This window comes from Macrotis lagotis, chromosome 2 (genome assembly GCF_037893015.1).
Source record: "Macrotis lagotis isolate mMagLag1 chromosome 2, bilby.v1.9.chrom.fasta, whole genome shotgun sequence".
Lineage (NCBI taxonomy): Eukaryota > Metazoa > Chordata > Mammalia > Peramelemorphia > Peramelidae > Macrotis > Macrotis lagotis.
Genome location: NC_133659.1, coordinates 241,020,975 through 241,040,400, shown reverse-complemented (window position 1 = coordinate 241,040,400; position 19,426 = coordinate 241,020,975). Strand labels below are relative to the sequence as shown.

General features: G+C 41.5%; 1 protein-coding gene across 2 annotated transcripts in view; it reads left to right on the top strand.

Moving 5' to 3' along the window:
- The window catches only part of KIF1C (kinesin family member 1C), a 31,733-nt gene extending 12,995 nt beyond the window's left edge, over positions 1 to 18,738 (top strand). For both annotated transcript variants that reach the window (XM_074225393.1, XM_074225394.1), the window contains 7 exons: positions 5,130 to 5,209; positions 6,540 to 6,634; positions 10,042 to 10,125; positions 14,960 to 15,146; positions 15,383 to 15,455; positions 16,202 to 16,813; positions 17,528 to 18,738. In XM_074225393.1, coding sequence (XP_074081494.1) covers positions 5,130 to 5,209; positions 6,540 to 6,634; positions 10,042 to 10,125; positions 14,960 to 15,146; positions 15,383 to 15,455; positions 16,202 to 16,813; positions 17,528 to 18,211 — 1,815 coding nt within the window. In that variant the 3' untranslated portion in view covers positions 18,212 to 18,738. The remainder of the gene's footprint in view (positions 1 to 5,129; positions 5,210 to 6,539; positions 6,635 to 10,041; positions 10,126 to 14,959; positions 15,147 to 15,382; positions 15,456 to 16,201; positions 16,814 to 17,527) is intronic.
- The last annotated feature ends 688 nt before the right edge of the window (positions 18,739 to 19,426 follow it).

The following is a 19,426-nucleotide window of genomic DNA, read 5'->3' as shown; positions in this document are numbered from 1 at the left end:
GTAAAAATTATTGGTATAAAAATGATAATTGGATCCTTAGTGGTAAACTCTCCAAAGTTAGTAACTGAGAAAGAGCAGAGGATTAGGAGAGATAGATTGGAGGGCACCTTATAGTTAGGAAGTAGGAGGACTAAGAGAAATCAGCAATAAAAGCAATAATAATTATTTAGTGTTTACACCTTACTTCATGACATATATTCTTTAATTCAGTCACATAAGCCTCTAGTTGTTCCATAAACAAGACACTATCTCATGGCTCCTGGCCTTTTCTTTGTCCCCAATACCTAGAACTTGCCCACTTAATCTTCATCTAATGTCTTTCTAAAATCCCATCTTCCTCAGGAAGTCTTTCCCCTATGCCTCTGAATTCCAGTCTTTACTTTCTTTCCTGTTCTTTTAGTTTGTACATATCAATTTGCATGTTGTCTCCCCCATTCAATTGTGAGTTTCTTGAGGAAAGGGACTGCCTTTGCCTCTTTGTATTCCTAATGCTTAGCACAATGCTTGAAGTATAGTAGGCTCCTATTTGGGTATTAATTGACTGACTGGCTTGAAGGTTTGCAAAATGCTTTACAAACATCATCCCCTTTGAACCTCACAATTTTTCCGATGTAGATAATACTGGTGTTATTATCTTATTGTGTGTTTGAGAAAATCAAGGGTCAGTGAAGTTAGGTGATTACCCTTAGTGTCCAAAGAGAGATTTGAACTCAGACCTTCTCCAACGTACAAATCCATCTTCCAGTCACAGAGGATGGCTATCCCATCTTTTCATTAACTGAGTAATTTAGAGAACTAAGAGAAGCAAATCCAATGTGAGGAACTAATTATAACCCTGCCAAGGAAGGGAGCATTTTCCAGACGAGTTGCATACACAGAGGTCATCCAACAAAAGACCTGAGACCATTAGATTTGACTAGAAGCCATTGTTAGTTTCTGATAGAGCTGTTCCCAGTAGAAGTGTAGTGAGACTTAAAGCAAGATGACAAGGGAATGAGAGACCTGGAAATAAAAACAGCATCCATGAAAGGAATGTGATAGGCAGAAGAACCAAATGAATTAGTGTGGGAGAGGGCTTTAAATGAAGCCTTCTTTAAGAGGTGAGAGATAGGAATATATTTGCTTATTCATCTTTTGATTATTTGAGAGAGAAAGGTGGATATTTAATTGAGGAAATAAAGGTCCAGAAGAGGCAGGGATCTCTGTATAAGTAGTATAACTGGAGAACTGGTTTGAATACTGAATCTGATTTATAAGATTTATAAGGGAAGCTGCTGCATAGGGTAGTGGAAGGAACCCTGGGTTTCAATCCCACCTCTTAACACTTCTTTCCTTTGAAGTGAGAGGATTGGATTGGACAGCTTCTGAAGTCCTTTCCATCTTGATATCCTTGACCCTATGTTCCTAGCATGACTGTGAGTACTTGTAAGTTTCATAATACCTTCTAAATCTTGGAGTGTTATAGAAATGTAGGAATCAGGCAAGAATGTGATTCAGTGTAAAAGGGAAAGGTCAATTTCTTTGAGATATGAAGGAAAATTATTTCCTTTTGAAACTGGAGGGAAGACTATGATAAGACACAGATATTGGTATTTTAAAGTGAAAACAGTTGTTATATGAAGGAGTTCTTACCAATGATCTCAATGTTCACAGTTAAATAAAGGTAAGGCAGTTTGAAGAGGGAGAGGTCACTATCAACTGAGAATTCTGAGGGAAGGCTTCATATTGAAGAGGGGAAAAACCAGAAGCAAAGAAACCAATAGGCTATTAACAGTCACCTCTAGACAAAAACTCTAAATTAAGATAGTTACTGTGCTAATGTAAGGAAAGGGTTATAGGGGTTGAAATGTTATGGAGGCATTAGCTACAAAACTTGGCAATTGACAGTACTGTGTATGAGGAAGAAGAGGGACTAGGTAATTATTCTGTCTATAGCTTGTATGTTATTGTTTGCATGTTGTCTTCCCCACTAGATTGTAAGCAAGAAGTAGAAAGATTGAGAAGGTACTCAGGAAGGATAATTGTGAGTTGTCTGAAGAAGTCTGATCCCTGGGAGTTCAATACTGAGTGATTATAGTTCTTCCTGGGCATGGTCTCCAGAGGACAAGTTCAGGGAGTTAGACAGCAATGGCTGAAAGATAGTGGAATTTGAATTTAGAAAATAGAGGGAGTGGTTGACCATGTCATAAGTTACATAAAAGAAGACTCAAAACTGAGAGATTAATTTAGCACTTAAAGGGAGTGTATTTCATTTCCATAGTGACATCAGAAGCCAGAAGCAAGTTTGAAAAGCAAAGGAAGGTTAAGAGATGTGATTGACCTTTTAGGACTTTGATTATGAAAGATAAAAGAGATAAGAGAAAATTGTTTGAAGGGATGATAGGTTAAAGTGGAAGGGAAGATTTTCCTCCTTTTTTCTTTATTTATTGACATCATTTTTTTACATTGTGATTTTGATATACTACTTTTACTCCTAATTGAACCATCCTTTGTACAAAAATAACTACTTATGAGAGAATGTAACATTCTAATTGTTCTCTATTTTGAAAGGAACAAATTGTGTTGTATTAGCTTTTCTAGGACCAAGATTAGGCATTGCAAATAATACAAGTTCCTCTCCTTTGTAATGTTTTAATTTACTAATTATAGTTGTGGAGAAACAAATGTATTACTCTGCATTTGGGGCAAAAGATAGATTTATTAATTTAATTATTCTAATTCTAAGCATCTCTGCTCAAAGAGAAAGAAAGGGATAGACTTTCTTGCTGCTTTTGTAAATCTTGATATGATACAAGCAATGTTTGAGTTGTAATTTGTAATCTATCCAAAGATATAATTCTTACAGTAAAATATCAGGTGAAAGTTTATTGAACAGTTTCGATTCGTCAGAGTAGTAGTTCCTTAACTTTTAATATTCTCTGAAGAATTATTTTGCTAAAAACCCTTCATTCTCTCTTTACTTGTTTCCCTTAAGGATTCTTCTGGTCAGAGGTGAACTCAGAAGGTATTAAGAGATTTGTAAACTGATTGTAATCAAAGTATCCTAATCATTTTGGAGCAGAGATCTTTCTGAGCTATAAGTCTTTCAGTGCAGGGCATTGTTTCAGAATCACTAGCACAACTGATGGTTTTTCATTCAGAGTAGTTCAAAGACTTTGGGCTAGGAGACTGAGAAAACAGCTTTCTTAATATTTGTAAAAGGACTAAGAGACCTAATGTTCTTCCATATGGTTATTGTAATACATATGGTGTATTATTTTGTATCTGTTTAATTTGATAATAGATTTGATTAGTTTAATGGCATAACTTTCTTCATTGGGGTATTTAGCCTTATGAGAGCAGAAGCTGAAAAGCAGTGTGGTACAGGGGAAAGAACTCTGAATTTGCAGTCAGGGGACCTGATTTCAAACTCTGTCTCTGTTCCTTAGTTGTTGTGTGTCCTTGGGCCAGTTGCTTAATCTTTGGACCTCATTTACTTATCTGTAAAATTAGGTTGAACCAGATAGTCTCCAAGGACCCTTCCATCCTTAGCTAATTCTGTGATGCTAGAAGGTAGACCATTAGTATAATCCAGGTTTGCAGGATATAAGACCAGGGTGTAATTTTAATTCACTAACTGTAAGATAAAGACCAAAAGGAAGAAAATGATTAATGATCTGGAAGAATACAGAGGGTGAAGGCTGCAATGAGGTCCCTTCCAGCTTTCAATCTATTACCATAATCTTTGTGAAAGAGTTGAACCAAAGAAGAGGTGAATAGACAAGAGAGGAAGAAAATTTCAGAGACTGAACTACCAAAAATGACCTAGTTTTGGTTGATGACAAAAATTGAATTAGGAAGCCAATCAGTTTGAGAGGCATCAGAATTTATCTTGAAATCCAGAACATGAGGGCAAGGGTTGGTAGAGAGGATTCCTTGAGGAAGAAAAGGCTGTCTCATAGAAAAAGAGGTCAAAATAGGAAAGTCATAATAAATCAAGATGACTGCCAAAAGAAGAGAGACTGATTAGTGTTGAGAACAGAGGGAACATCTGGAAGTAGCTTTTTGAGGTATAAAAAGTATGCTCTTTGCCCACGTGAGAAAAGGAGTTCCTAGCACTGCAGAGGATTGGCAGGAATGTTACATCTTTTGAAGAGAATCAACGTTTCTGAGAGTGTAAGAAAATGGAAAGAATGTAAAAGGAAGAAATCTTAGACAAGGGCAAAATAAGTCAAAGTTTGAACTAGAATTTCAGGGCATAGAGTTTCACAGTGACAGATGGTTCTAAATCAGAAGGATTAAGGGAGGAGGATATACAAATTTGTACCGGTTTGTTAACTGGGCCTCTTATCCAGTCTCAAACATCAGGGAGATAGAGAGCTGAGGCAGCAAGATCAGTTCTCTTAATTTAATTAATCAATCCCTAGTGATCAGATCCACAGCATCTGACTAACTTCTTACTTTGCCTTATCTTATGATGGGCAGGGGTGTAGATTGCACTTGACTTCTCTCTAGGCTTGGTAGCTGAAGCCTTGGACCTGTGTGAAGTCCAAGAGACTTGGGTGTTTAGGTGTTCAGAGATTATAGAGGGCAGGGGTATTGTCCTTTTTCTCATTGATTCTCATTTCTCATGATTCAGGGTAAATTAAGTGATGTCTCCTTATAAATTTTAGGGTGGGGAAACCTTCAAATATAGTTCTTAAAAGGTAACAGAACTGGAGCCCCATATTCTCAAATCCAGTGATGTCAGTGGTGATACCTACCTTCCTGGGCACTTACTTAGTGGTAACAGAAAGGTGAGGCTTTGGTGTGGTAACATAGAGAATAATAGTGTCAACATTCATAAAAGGATCTGAGGTCCCTCCTCAGCTTCAGTCTTGCATCCTGGCTTCTAGCCTAATAAGTTACTGTGTCTGCATCATGACTGTCTTCTCTTCTAGTCTCTAATTTTTACCCTTCAATCTATGACCTTAACTGTCTATTTTCATTCATTCCTTTATTTTTCCTTTATTTTCCATGACTCCTAAGATCTCTACTCATTTCTTTGGTGCCTCCTTCCCTTCCCTTTATCCCTTATTATTTTTTTTCCCTTATTATTTTCTGATTGGTTCCCTTCTCCTCTTAATAACTCATGCCTTTCTTTCCTACAGACCCCTCATCTAGTGAATTTAAATGAAGATCCCCTGATGTCAGAATGTCTTCTCTATCACATTAAAGATGGTATCACCAGGTAGCCTTTCTCCTCAGTTAACCTTTATATGGTTATCTATTGTTAACTTCCAGGGCCAATCATCTTTTGGGTTGGCAGGTGCTCTCTTCTGGTGTTCTCTTTTGTCTCCACTTCTTGAGAAAGAGATCTACTTAAGATAACACCTGTCTTTGGGAAACTCTGAATAAACATCAAGTACTCTACAAGAACCCTAGAAACTTACTTACTTTGCCCATGGGTGATCCCACTTCTCTATTCTGTTTGTGAGGTTTGTGGCCATCTTTATTTAGCCCTAAGGAAGAAATCCAATTGAATGTAAGATTAGGGGGTGGCTAGGCAGTGCAGTAGATAGAGCACAGGCCCTGGAGTCAGGAGGACCCGAGTTCAAATGTGGCCTCAGACAATGGTTATCTAGCTGTGGGACCTTGGGCTAGTCACTTAACCTCATTGCCTGGCACACAAAAAAAAAAACACAAAAAGAATGTAAGACTAGAGGTCCCAAACTTATCTCTTGAAAGTTTGTTCCATATCGTTTTCTTACTATGTAATTTTGTTTATCTCATACTTTATTTTTCTTCCTTAAGGATATGATTTGTCTCTCATCACATTCAACTTAGATCAGTATATATACCATGGAAATAATGTAAAGACTAACAGACTGCCTTCTGTGGGGGGTGGGGGGAGGGAATCAAGATTAGGGGGAAAATTGTAAAACTCAAAATAAATAAAATATTTCTTTAAAAAGGGGTGGCTAGGTGGTGCAGTGGATAGAGCACCGGCCCTGGAGTCAGGAGTACCTGGGTTCAAATCCGGTCTCAGACACTTAATAATTACCTAGCTGTGTGGCCTTGTGTTCCTATCTCTTTGCGCTTAGTTACTGAATATCCCTGAGCAAAGTTCCCTCTTGGTTAGTTGCTTTGGGAGTCACAAAAATGGGGGAGAAAGGAGACAGGTTCTCCCACTTAAGGCTTACATGTATAAAAATTAATCCAGATTCTCTTCATTACCATGGCAAAGGAATAGGACTGGTCCCTTTTTCTTCCCACCTATGTTTCATGATTTCTGGGAATTCTTTTTCCCTTTCAAGACTGTTCTTTGCATTAATTTTAATCTGCTTGACTTGAATAGAAATGTTAGAAAAAAAAAGATAGAAAGGATTTTGAAGAGGGGGGATTAGATAAAGGAAGGGAATATAATTCCTCTTAGAATGAACCTAGGTTCCAATATAAACCTAGGAACTTTATTATTTTTTCTGAGAGACTTATTTTCCTTTAGCTGGGATCCTGGGATATTCAAAGATTCTTCCCTTCATTATAACCTACCTACCATTTCTCCCTCTTGCCCTTCCTAGAGTAGGCCAGGTAGATGTGGACATCAAACTGACTGGGCAGTTCATCTTAGAGAAGCACTGTGTGTTTCGGAGCCTCACCCAACCTGATGGAGAAGGTAACTAAGAACCTTGGGCTCATCTGGGAGGCTGGAAATATCACATAGTGAAAGAATACAGAATCTTTTGCCAGTGCCATGGGGGTAAATGTTTAATGGAGAGATACTGTTCCTGGGTGACTCGAGGAAGGAGACACAAGATGCATACTTTGGAAGACAGTATATCACAGGATAAAGGTCATTACAACCAAGATACTCAGCGTGTAATACTAGGTCTGCTGCTACCTTCTGTATTACTTGGGCATCTATAAAATTAGAAGGCTGGACTAGGTGATCTCTGTTACCTCCTAACTCTGCCATCCTATAAGTCTGTGAATAATAATGGTATAAATAGATTGGGACAGAATTGCCCAAGGAAAATTTTGGTAAATGGAGTGGGGTTGAAAGGGTAGGGTCAAGGTTGATAAAAAGACCAACCATCATCATTTCCTTGATCTCCTCAGCAGACAGGAGCAGCATCATATTTTATTTTGGGAATATGCATTTCTTTTAGCAGAAGTTGCTTTGGTTTGGCTTTTTTAGAAAAGACTTGTGGGGATTTTAGTTTTCTAGAGCAATTGTAAGCAGTGAGGACTTTGGGGAATTGTAGATTTGATGAGCATGAACTTCAAAGTCTTCAGAGAAGCTTATTAGTCAGTTCTCTGAAGAAACAGAGGCTCTAGGGAGTTGTTGGTGCAAGGGTAGCTATAGCATCCATGCCCTCAAAATGAAGCAAAAAGTTATTTTGGTTCAGATGTTAGTTTGTAGATAAAACAGTCAAAAAAGTTTGGGGACAGGCGGCTAGGTGGTGCAGTGGATAAAGCACCAGCCCTGGAGTCAGGAGTACCTGGGTTCAAATCCAGTCTCAGACACTTAATAATTACCTAGCTGTGTGGCCTTGGGCAAGCTACTTAACCCCATTTGCCTTGCAAAAACCTAAAAATAAATAAATAAAATAAAAAGAGACAGGCCCCATGCTGTGACAGCAAGAGACCCTTTACCTGCCCTCAGGTTAAGGGCAGGAGGAACACATGTAGTCACTGAGGTTGAGGTTTTGGCTTTCTTTTTACTTTTTTATCGGCCCCCTCCCCCCAATTGATTTGATCTCAGTTTATCATAAAATTCATGTTTGAGTTCAGCACATTGTTATTTCTTTTTAATGCTTTAATGGTGCTCTTTCCTCCTTTTAAAAAATTTTTTAATGTTTTAAACTCTTATTTATTCATTCATTCATTCATTCATTCATTTATTTATTTTGCAAGGCAATGGGGTTAAGTAACTTGCCCAAGGCCACACAGCTAGGTAAGTGTCTGAGGTAGGATTTGAACTCAGGTACTCCTGACTCCAGGGCTGGTGCTCTATCCACTACACCACCCAGCTGCCCCCCTCTTTTTTTTTAGTCATCTCTTTCCAGTGATTTTTTTCTACCCCTCCCGCCAGTAAACTTCTGCCTTGTACTGTCAAACCAAGCAAATCACCACAGTGACCACGTTGAAAAATGTTTATGCCTTACATTACATCTCAGGTCACCTGAAGCATGGCACTTCAGTCAGCCCTAGGAAAATTGTCACACTTAGTCTACCCTGACAAGTTAATGTGTGTTCTGCTCAGGTCAGCTGTCTTCAGGCCACTCTGAGGCTGAACTTAACAAGTCACTTGCTGAGTGTCTGTTAGATTTTTGTCCAGCATAGTGTTGAGACACTGATAGGAGACAGGAAAACAAGTATAACCTGGGAGCAGCATAAAACTGCTTGAAAAATAGAGCCACAATAGTGCAAGGTAATATCTAAGTGCTGATTTGAGGAATTCAGAAAAAGAGAGAATTTAGAGCTGGAAAATATTTAGCACTGTCATCTACATCAGAGGTGTCCAACTCTAGTAGGAACAGATCTGATGTAGAAAACCATAAATTCACATTATCCATGTTGTATTGTATTTTTCTTTATTTTGCTAAATATTTCCTAATTATATTTTAATCTGGTTTAAGCCTCACTCTGGAGTTTTGAAGGCCTTATGTGGCCCAGAAGAGTTTGACACCTCTGGTCTGGGTAACCTCTGTATTTTACAGATGAGGAGACTTTGGGATAAAGTAATTGGTACCAGATTCACACCCAGGTCTTTTGACTTCTTCAAATCCAGTATTCTTTCCACTATGCCACATTGCAGCTCCAAACCTAAGCATCTTCTAAGCCAATCCCGTGCCCTAGAGGCACCTGAAACTCATCTAGCCCTACACATTTTGGAATTTGGGATAAAGTGATTCCAGTGCTTTCCACAGGTTGTCAGAGTTCCTAAATCTTCAGCCCAGACCCTATTTGGAGGGAATCTTATCTCCAGGCTGTCTAGAGCTCTCTCCCCTTCATTTCTTCCCCTCCTCCCCCCTTACACATCAGGAATTTCTCCTTTCCCTATACCAGTAGTATTTCCTCAGGACTCAGCAAAGAACAGCTCTTTTTGAATCTCCCTCTCCCTGAACCTCCCTTCCACCATTAACATTACACACACTCTACTCTGCTCCTCTTTAGAGGTTACTCTGCACTTGTTGCCTATCAATAGTCCCCATTATATATCCAGGGCTCTGAGGGCTTTGTCTTGATACCTTAGACTAACACAGGAAGGTCTCATAGAAAAGGTGGAACTTTACCTTAATATTGAAAGACAAAGAGAAAGGGAGGAAAGCATTTCAGAAGAGTAGGGAGGATCCTGATCAAACTGCATTGCTGAGAATAATATCTGTGGGAAACAAGGGAGAAGCTAGACCTAAGTAGAGCAAAGAGGACATGAGGAAGAGTAGGGCAGATAACTAGTGGGAGTTACAGTTGAATTAAGTTATGAGATCTAGGTCAAAGTATTTGGACTGTATTCTAAGGAGAGTTGGGATCCAGAGAAGGCTTTTGATCAAGAAAATTCTCTGATAGAAGATGTAGATGATAAAGATTAGTCTGGTTACTCTTTGGAGGATGAATTAAGCTGGAACCTGTTGTTATCTAGGCAGAACTGTTGATGATAGCAATGGGAATGGGATGAAAGGAATAAAAATAGAGGCCAAAGTGACTGACTAGAATTGTCTCCTGGGACTTCTAGGCTTTTCAGATAGTGGTGGTGGGTGAGGAGGTCTACAGCAAAGGCTGTATTAGGACTAACCACTCCTTTACTCTTCCCTCCTCATGCTGCCACCAGCGGGCCCAATCCATCCCCCACAGGTAGGGGGAGGGACATTATGCACTCGAAAGAATTTGTGTGTTGGTTTGTGTCAGTACGCATGCATGAAGATTTGCACAGGTTTTTCAGGGGTTCTGAGGGAGCTGGGAGTAGGGTGGGACAATGTAAGTAGGACAGTTACAACTTAAAGTCCATAATCACCTCTCTTCTCTCCCCCATCCCCCAACCAACTTTCCCCAGTATTTAACTCTCCTGTTTCTTCCCAGTTGTGGTGACGCTGGAGCCCTGTGAGGGAGCTGAAACATATGTGAATGGGAATCCTGTGACCCAGCCATTGGTGCTAAGATCAGGTAGAAGGATCTCAGAGGTGGGGTTTCTGATATTGGGTGGGTTTGTAATAGATTGAATGGAGACTAAAGCCAGAGATATGGAAATAAAATCACAAAATCTGAGAGTTAGAAAGGATTTTTAAAACCTCTAGGGAGAAGCAACCCATTTCACTTTGGAGCAGTTATAATTGTTTTTGTGTCACTGCAATTTCCATCTATAGTTCCTTGTTCTTTTCTGTAGGTTCCAGTGGAAGAAATCTAATGTGATATTTAAATTTCTTGAGAACAGTTGTTAATGTCCTTTTAAATATTCTCTCTACAATCAGTCCTTATCTGGTATGAATATGTCCTTATGGGAATGGCACTCCATTTCTCTCTCTGTCTCTCTCTCTCTGTCTCTCTCTCTCTCTCTCTCCATGCTGTTTTCTTCACCCATTATGCTATCAAGTCAGGGCTTCCATAAGATAGACAGTCATGAGGCTACAATTCACTTTCAATATTCTAGAGTTAACAATAGTGTGGAGAAACTATATGTCTGCTACCCAGTGTAACTCCTGAATCTCCACAGGGGATTAATTCAAATAAGCCAAGATAACACTAACAAGGAGACTTCCAGTCCCTCTGCCTTACAGCATAGGTGTCATCTGGTACTCCTCACTATCTTTCATCCCCCCCTCCATCTGTTGATTTTACCTTTGTAACATCTCTTCAATACAGTCCCTTTCTCTCTGATATTGCCACCTCCCTAGTTCAAGCTCTCATAACATCATACCTTGGACTAATGTGCCCTGTACAATTTGCAACTCTGGACTGTGGACCCTGAAGTGAAGTCCTTGGTCTCCTTATGGAACAGTTTGACCATGTTTGGATTGCTTCTAGTTGCTTTACTTAAATTGCTTCTAGATTTGACTCTAAGGCATCATGTAACAAAAGCTAAAAAGTTCCCTGTTTACTGACTCCTCTTCAATCTACAAACATGCCCATGTTTCCTCCATCCTCATAAACTCTCATCTGATCTTTCATTCCTGCTAATTATTCTGTATCTTTTTCTGCTCCTTGTGGCTAACCTTCTTGAAAAAGTTGTTTATAATCTGTTATTGATCTGTCTTTTCATTTTGTTTTGTTTTTTAATTTTTTTTACCCTAGCTACATGCAAAAGCAAGTCTCAACATTCACTTTCGAAACCCTGAATTCAAATTCTCTCCCTTCCTCCCATCCTACTCCCCCCATTGAGCAAGCCAGTTTTTTGGTGTAGGTTAAAAATCTGTAGCCATTAAACACATTAGTTATGTTGCAAAAGTAAACAATCCCCACCCCTTCACAAAGAAAGAGAAACTCTCCAAAAATAAAGTAGGGGGCAAAAAAGTGCTTCAGTGTGTATTCAGATACCATTAGTACTTTCTTTGGGATGGATAGAATTCTTTATCATAAATCCATCAGAAAAATTGCTTCGATATTTTTTCCCACAGTTGCTATGCTAGCTGTATTTCCCTCCATCCTATTCTCCTCCACCTCCATTTATTTTTATTCTCCTTTCACCCTGTCTCTCCTCAAAAGTGTATTCTTCTAGGGTAAGATAGAATGTCCTCTCTGAGCCAATTCTCAGTAAATTCTCACTTACTCCACCTGATCTTTTCCCTCTTCTACTTCATTGCAAAAGCTTTTTCTTGCCTCTTTTATGGAAATGACTTTCCCCATTCAACCTCTCCTTTTCCTCTCTCCCAGACATTTCTTTCTTGCCCATTAACTCCATGTTTATAACATATTATACTTTCATATTCAGTTCCCTCCTGTGCCTTGTTTGCATATGCTCCTTTTACCTGCTCTAATAAATGAAAAGGTCCATATGAGTTATCAGTAACTTCCCAAGCAGCAATACACACAGTTCAACATCATTAAATCCCTCATAATTTGCCATTCCCATCCATCCATCCTCTTTATGCTTCAGTTGAGACCTGTACTTGGAGATCAAACTTTCTGTTCAGCTCTGTTCATTCCTACAGGAAAGTCTGAAAGTCTCTTATTTCATGAATGAAAAAGATGAATTTCCATCTTTTCCCCTGAAAGAGGATGTTCAGTTTTGCTTGGTAGTTGATCTTCAGTTGTAATCCAAACTCTTTTGCCTTCCAAAATATCATATTCCAAGCCCTACAACCTTTAACGTGAATGCTGCTAAGTCCTGTGTAATCCGATATTTGAATTTTTTCTGGCTTCTTGTAATATGTTCTCCTTAACTTAGAAATTCTGAAATTTAGTTATAATATTTTAGGTAGTCTAATAATTTTTTAAATTATCTCTCGGGGCGGGGGCAGCAAGCCCTGGAGTCAGGAGATTCTGAGTTCAAATACAACCTCAGACACTTAATAATTACCTAGCTATAAGACCTTTTCATAGCCTGAGATCAATTCATATTTTTCTTGGAGGCTTTGGATACAGACACTTTGATTTTGTTCTCTTCTGAATATGTATTTTGATCCTCCATAGGACCAAAATAATTGTCTATGGTCAGATCTTTTTCCCTTTGCTTATTTCCCCAGTCTGTGACTTGATATTAACTCTTTGTTAAGGTGGGGACTCGGCTTCCAGGGTAGAGGATGCACTGTCTCAAACTTTTGTGGATTTTTTCAGCTGTTTTCAGGGACATCCCCCCCCACTTCAATTATTCATTTACTCCAAGTTCTTCTGAGAGGCTCTGACTGCTCTCCTGGTCTGTGGATGACCACAAGCATTCCTTTCTGCCCTGGAATCATGAAGAGAGTCCCTGCTCCACCAGCTCCTTTTCCTGAGACTGAGGCCAAGACTGCATATGGCAAAGCCACAGAGTCCTACCTCAGGGATAGCAATCTCCCCTGACCCCCTTACTGTCTATGGACTGGGCACTCTGGAAGTAGCTGCCGGGTGGCTTCCCAAGCCTGCTCCTGGTTCCTGGGACCGTGTCTGTGCTAAGGCCTGTGATGGACTGGGCTCTCCTCTCACTCTGGTGCAACAGAGTTTTCCTACTGAGCTTCCAAATGTCCTTGGCAGTAGCTGAGCTGAAAGGTCTGAAAATCACCACTGCTACCATGGACCTAGACACTCCCTGGGACCCAGGCTCTTTACCCCTTGCTGTTCCTGGATGGCTAGAGCTGCTTTGGCATAGTTAGGCTGCTCTGCGGGCCCTTTCTAACCCCAGTATTAACAGACCTTTCCCTCAGATCTTCCAAGTGTCTTGGGCTGGAAGATTGTTTTACTCAGTCTTTTTGTGCCTTTCTAGAATTTGGATGGTCATTATTTAAGGGTATTTGGAATGGTTTGAGGGAGAGCTTGCAAGAATTCCTACCTCTACTCTGAAACTGTACACTTCCAAAATTGCCAGTGATCTATTTTGAAAACCAGTGATTTTTTTTCTCAATCTTCATCCCTTCTTGACTTTAGTCTTCAGTTGTCAATCACCCTCTTTTTCTTGATGCTTTCTTATCTCTAGGTTTTTGGGACATCTCTTTCTCATGGTAATTCTAATTGCTCCTTCTCATCCTTTCCTGGGGCTTCATTCAGGTCACACTTAATATCTGTGGTTACACCATAGGATTCTGTCCCTCTATATAATTGCCCTTTAGACATCTCAGAGTGGATGTACAGTAAGACATCTTAAACTCAGCATGTCCAAAACAAAACACATTATCTTTTCCCCTAAAGCTTCCCTTCTTTTTTGTTTTGCTATTACTGATGAGGGTATCACTGTCCTCCTAGTCACCCTACTTCACAGTGTAGGTGTTACCTGATCCTCCTCACTTTCTCTTATCCCCTCTCTTCATCTCTTGATTTCACCTTGGCAACATCTCTTGAACACAACCCCTTTCTCTCTGATACTGCTACCTCCCTATTTCAGGCTGTCATCATCTCATGCCTGGACTGTTAGAATAGTCTGCTGGTAGATATGACTGCCATAAGTCTTTCTTTACTTCATCCTCCATTCAGTCACCAAAGTGATTTTTCTAAACTGTTGGTCCAACAGTTATGTTAAACTCATAGTCAATAAATCCCAATATATCACTTAAGAATTCAAATATATAATCTTCTGTTTGACCTTTAAAACTCTTCATAACTTAGCCATCCCTTTCTCCTTCTTCCCACATCTTTTCAGGCTTATACATCAAACTTTCTGACAGTGACCTCCTGGCTGTTCTAAGAACAAGAAATTCCATCTCTCATCTCTGGGCATTTTCTTTGAATATTCCCTATGCCTGGCATGCTCTCCCACTTCATTTCTGCCTCCTGGCTTCCTTTAAGTTCCAACTACTGTCCTTCTACAAGAAGCCTTTCCCAGTCCCTCTTTTCCCTCTGTTAATTATTTCCTATTTATCCTGTAAATAGCTTGTTTATGCATTTTTATTTACATATTCTCCCCCCCATTAGGCTGTGAACTCCTAGAGGACAGGAACTGTCTTTTGTCTTTTTTATCTCCTCAATGCTTAACTCAGAGCTAAGATAGGCTGACCAGCTTCTTGGGACAGGTACAGATATGTAGGACTGAGGATCAGACAGTCAAGTTTAGGGGAACTGGAAAATGGACCCATATTTTATTAATTTTCTTTTGTTTCACTGTTAGTTGGTCCCTAGAAAAGATAGTTATAGTAGGATCAGGTTGTGCAGGGAAGGATGACTGGAATTTTTTTGGGGGGAAGGGGACATATAGAAGCTCTAGTCACATTTGGAATAGAAGGGGAGAAGGGATGGTATTGCTCCTTTGTATCTCTTAGGATAATTCTGGTACCTTCTTTGAATCCAGATAGATCTGGATTTCTGTTGTAGGTAGAAAAATGTATGATGGAAGATTCTTTACTTTCTTTTCTTCCCTCTCCCTACCCATTTCCAGGGAACCGCATTGTCCTGGGCAAGAACCATGTCTTCCGCTTCAATCACCCTGAGCAGGCTCGACTAGAAAGAGAGCGAGGTGTCCCTCCACCCCCAGGGCCACCTACTGAACCTGTGGATTGGAACTTTGCCCAAAAAGAGCTCCTAGAGCAGCAGGGCATTGATATCAAGCTGGAGATGGAGAAGAGGTGCCTTTGGTGGGGGGGTTGAGGTGGGGGGGCAACAGTGGCTTGAAAAGTGGGTGTGCTTAGGTATCTAATCCATTGCCTTCTCTGTTCTGCTACCATTCTTTTATTGAGGGATCCATATAGCTGATTCTTTTGTTCAACCTAATATTCCTCTCCCATAGACTATAGTCTGTGGCAAGCCTTAACCCTATAGAAAAAAGGGGTCCTGAGCTTTGTCTTTCTGTCCCTCACTTCAGGCTACAGGATCTAGAGAATCAGTACCGGAAGGAGAAAGAAGAGGCTGATCTTCTGTTAGAACAGCATCGATTGGTGAGTAGGACAGGGGAGATCAAGAACTAATTCTGGAAGAGTGGGGAGAGAAGATCTTCAGTGGTAATAACAAGGATGATCTCATGACTAGTGACAGGGTTTTGAGCGACAATGGGGTTAGGCAGAATATGATTTCTTTGGGGATAAGCTAAGGGATTGACATGCAGTAGAAATAGTGGGGATAGGGTGGCTAGGTGGCACAGTGGATAGAGCACTGGCCCTGGAGTCAGGAGTACCGAAGTTCAAATCCGGCCTCAGACACTTAATAATTACCTAGCTGTGTAGCCTTGGGCAAGTCACTTAACCCCATTGCCTTACATTAAAAAACTTAAAAAAAAATGGTGGAGATAAGAGGTTGGAATTAGGGTGAGGATAGAGTTTCAGGGAATAAATAAAACTAATGGTGAGTAGGGGAAAAGATTAAAGTAGAAAATGTAGTTAGTCACACTATGTCTGTTAGAACTGGAAGGGACCTCTGCGATCTAGCCCTACCCCCTCATTTTACAGATAGGAAATGGAGGACCAGAAAAAGTAAATGATTTGACTGAAGTCGTAGATTTAATTAGTGGCAGAACCTCTGTCTTCTCATTTCCTATCTAATGATTTTTCTATTGTACCACAATTAATTGATCAACCACTGTATGCTTGCTACCATCCCTGTCTTAGCTCTCCTATGTCATACTGGGGCCAGTAGTCTTAGGGTGTATTATAAAACCCTAACCCTCTAGACCTTTCTGTGACCCCAGTATGCAGACTCAGACAGCGGGGATGACTCAGACAAACGGTCTTGTGAGGAAAGCTGGCGGCTGATCTCATCTCTGCGCGAGCAACTTCCACCTACCACAGTCCAGTCCATCGTCAAGCGTTGTGGCTTGCCGAGCAGTGGTAAGCGCCGAGCCCCACGGCGAGTCTATCAGATTCCTCAGCGGAGGCGGCTGCAGGGCAAGGACCCCCGCTGGGCCACAATGGCAGACCTGAAGATGCAGGCAGTGAAGGAAATCTGTTATGAGGTGGCACTGGCTGACTTCCGACATGGGAGGGCGGAGATTGAGGCACTGGCTGCCCTCAAGATGAAGGAGCTATGCCGTACTTATGGCAAACCTGAAGGGCCTGGGGATGCCTGGCGGGCTGTGGCAAGAGATGTTTGGGATACGGTAGGGGAAGAAGAGGGAAGTGGAGGAGGAGGGTCTACTGAGGATGGGGCCCGAGGGGCTGAGGTGGAGGATCTCCGAGCACACATTGACAAGCTGACTGGAATCCTACAAGAGGTAAAGCTGCAAAACAGCACCAAGGACCGGGAGCTTCGAGCATTGAGGGATCGAATGCTTAGGATGGAAAGAGTCATCCCCCTCACACAGGTGAGTCAGTTCTTCCATCTCTGGACCCTACCCAAAGTACTTCTTAGATATTTCATGTGCCTGGCTTTCGCTTATCACTTCATCCTTTTCCACTACACTGAGGAACCTTTGTTCCTAAAGCTTCTCTTCCTCTTGACCATCCCTACCTAGTTGTCCATTCCATCATTGGATTCTTTCTCTCCTTGGTACTTGGTCCTTAACTCTTGTTCTTATATTTGTTCTTTGTCAGTCTCCTGCCTTACAAAATAGTTAGAATCAATTTTGAAGGGACACTTTAATACAGTTCACAAAATACTATCTTCACAATATCTTGTGCTATAAAGAGCACATGATTTAGAGACCTGAGTTCAAATGCTGGGACCACTACTTAGTTTGTCAAGTCACTTAATCATCCCAAGAATCACTTTCTTTTGTACAAAGGATGGGGTAGAGGAGGACCTGAGTTTAAATCCAGCCTCAGACACATAATACTTCCCTAGCTGTGTGACCTTGGGCAAGCCACTAACCCCATTGCCTTGCAAAAACGTGTGTGTGTGTGTGTGTGTGTGTGTGTGTGTGTATGTGTATATATATGTATATAACTTTAATTTAAGGGGAAAAAGGATGGTGTGGGTCTAATGATCTGTCTCTTTTCTATCTTCCAAGACCCAGTTATCCTCATTTCCCACCCATCTTGTCCTTTCCTTTCATTTTCTCTCTCTCTCCTTTTCACAGGATAATGAGGATGAAGAGGATGTTGAGGTGACCTGGACACCCTCAGAAGGGATAGAAGGTCCTCAAGAGGCAACCCATGGGACTGTTACCCCCATTGTCCAACCCCCATCCCCTCCCCCCTCAAGCTGGGAGCGGGTGTCCAGGTTAATGGAAGAGGACCCCGCTTTCCGACGTGGCCGTCTTCGATGGCTCAAGCAGGAGCAACAGCGCCTACAGGGGTTACAAGGTCTTGCGGGTGGCCGAGGTGGGGGCCTTCGAAGGCCTCCTGCCAGATTTGTTCCACCTCATGATTGCAAGTTGCGATTTCCCTTCAAGAGCAATCCCCAGCACCGGGAGTCATGGCCTGGAGTTGGGGAAGGTGGGGAGGCTTTGACCATACCCCAACCCCCTGAGGAGGGTACTCTTGTATCAGCCCCAACTTCCAGAAGGCTCCCCAGTCCTCGTAGGCCCCATAGGCCCCGGAGGAACTCCCTGGATGGAGGGGGCCGCCCCCGGGGTGGGGGTCCCAGCCAACCTGAATCCCAGCAGTTTCAACCCAAGAAGCACAATTATTATCCCCAGCAGCTTCAGCCTTACCCAGCTCAGCGGCCCTCTGGTCCCCGATATCCTCCCTATACTACACCACCTCGAATGAGACGACAGCGCTCAGCCCCTGACCTCAAGGAAAAAGGAGCAGCTGTATGAAGAGAGGGTCCAATTGGGGCCTCTTGCTGAGAGGAGAGATGTGGGCTGCTGCTCCCCCACTTGTAGGATTATTGGCACAGTCAGGGACAGAGATGAGAGGGGTAGAGTAGGTGATGGGGTACTTGAGCAGGTTGGTCTAGGAGTTGGAGGAAGTAGGACACACAGTGTAGTGTTGCCAGGAGTAAACCAAAGGGAAGGGAAGGAAAGGGGGATAGGTTGCCTTGAGGCCATGCCTCCCAGAGGGGCATCTCCCCCAAATGCTGCTAAGAGTGGGGTGCTATGTAGCCAGTTTTTGTGTTTTGTTTTGTTTTTGTTTTTAAGTGGGGCAGGTATGATGACACTAAGAGGGCATTATGAAATTCCCTCCCCAAACCAGTGTCTGTGGTGGGTTTCCATGTTAAGGGGGTGGGACTGCCCTAAGATTTACCCTCCCCCTCCAGACCTTCCACTATATCTTCAGGGGCATGCTAGGTTTGGTTGGGTTCCCACAGCATGGTGGAACCCTTCATTAAAAGGAAGCAAACAGGGAGGTCTGTGGCTCATTATTGGTGGAATGTTTATATATATGGGGGCACAAGATAAGAAATGTGTAACTAAGATTGAGGAAGAGATTGGAATGGAACACTCGGTTTGGCAAAAGTATGTCTTGGGTGAATGAGTGCATTGTCTGGCCTCCATGCCCAGGCTGTGTTGCTTTGCTTTTCTTGGGGGGAGGGTAGGCAGGTGAATACTATTTTAATGAGGGAAACCTACTCCCTGCCATTTGTTCATGGGATTGCAAGGCATCTATGGAAATACTTTTGATTTCCCCCTCACTCTGATACTGCTTTGCTCATAATCTTTCCTTTCTTTATAAAGAGTATATAGCCCAGGGATTCTCAAAATTATTTTACTAACAGCATAGTATTTACTATGAGTTGTCACAACACACTGAACATTTAAATTGGCAACAAAGAAGAGTTCCCAGACAGTGGGACCTTCCAGACACACCTTGGGATTCTTCTACTTCTCCCCAAATACTTCGCTTTTTAATCTCCTTAGGACTTATAGAAAAGAAGATGACTTCTGTACCTCTTTGGATAGAACTGTTATTGTGAAGTTACTGATTGTAAGCCAAGAATAATCAGTGTCCTACAGTGGGGTTAGGAATGAGATTCATAGCACACTTAAGCAGAAACTCACTTCACAAAAATACTGTTGCACACCTTTTGAGAA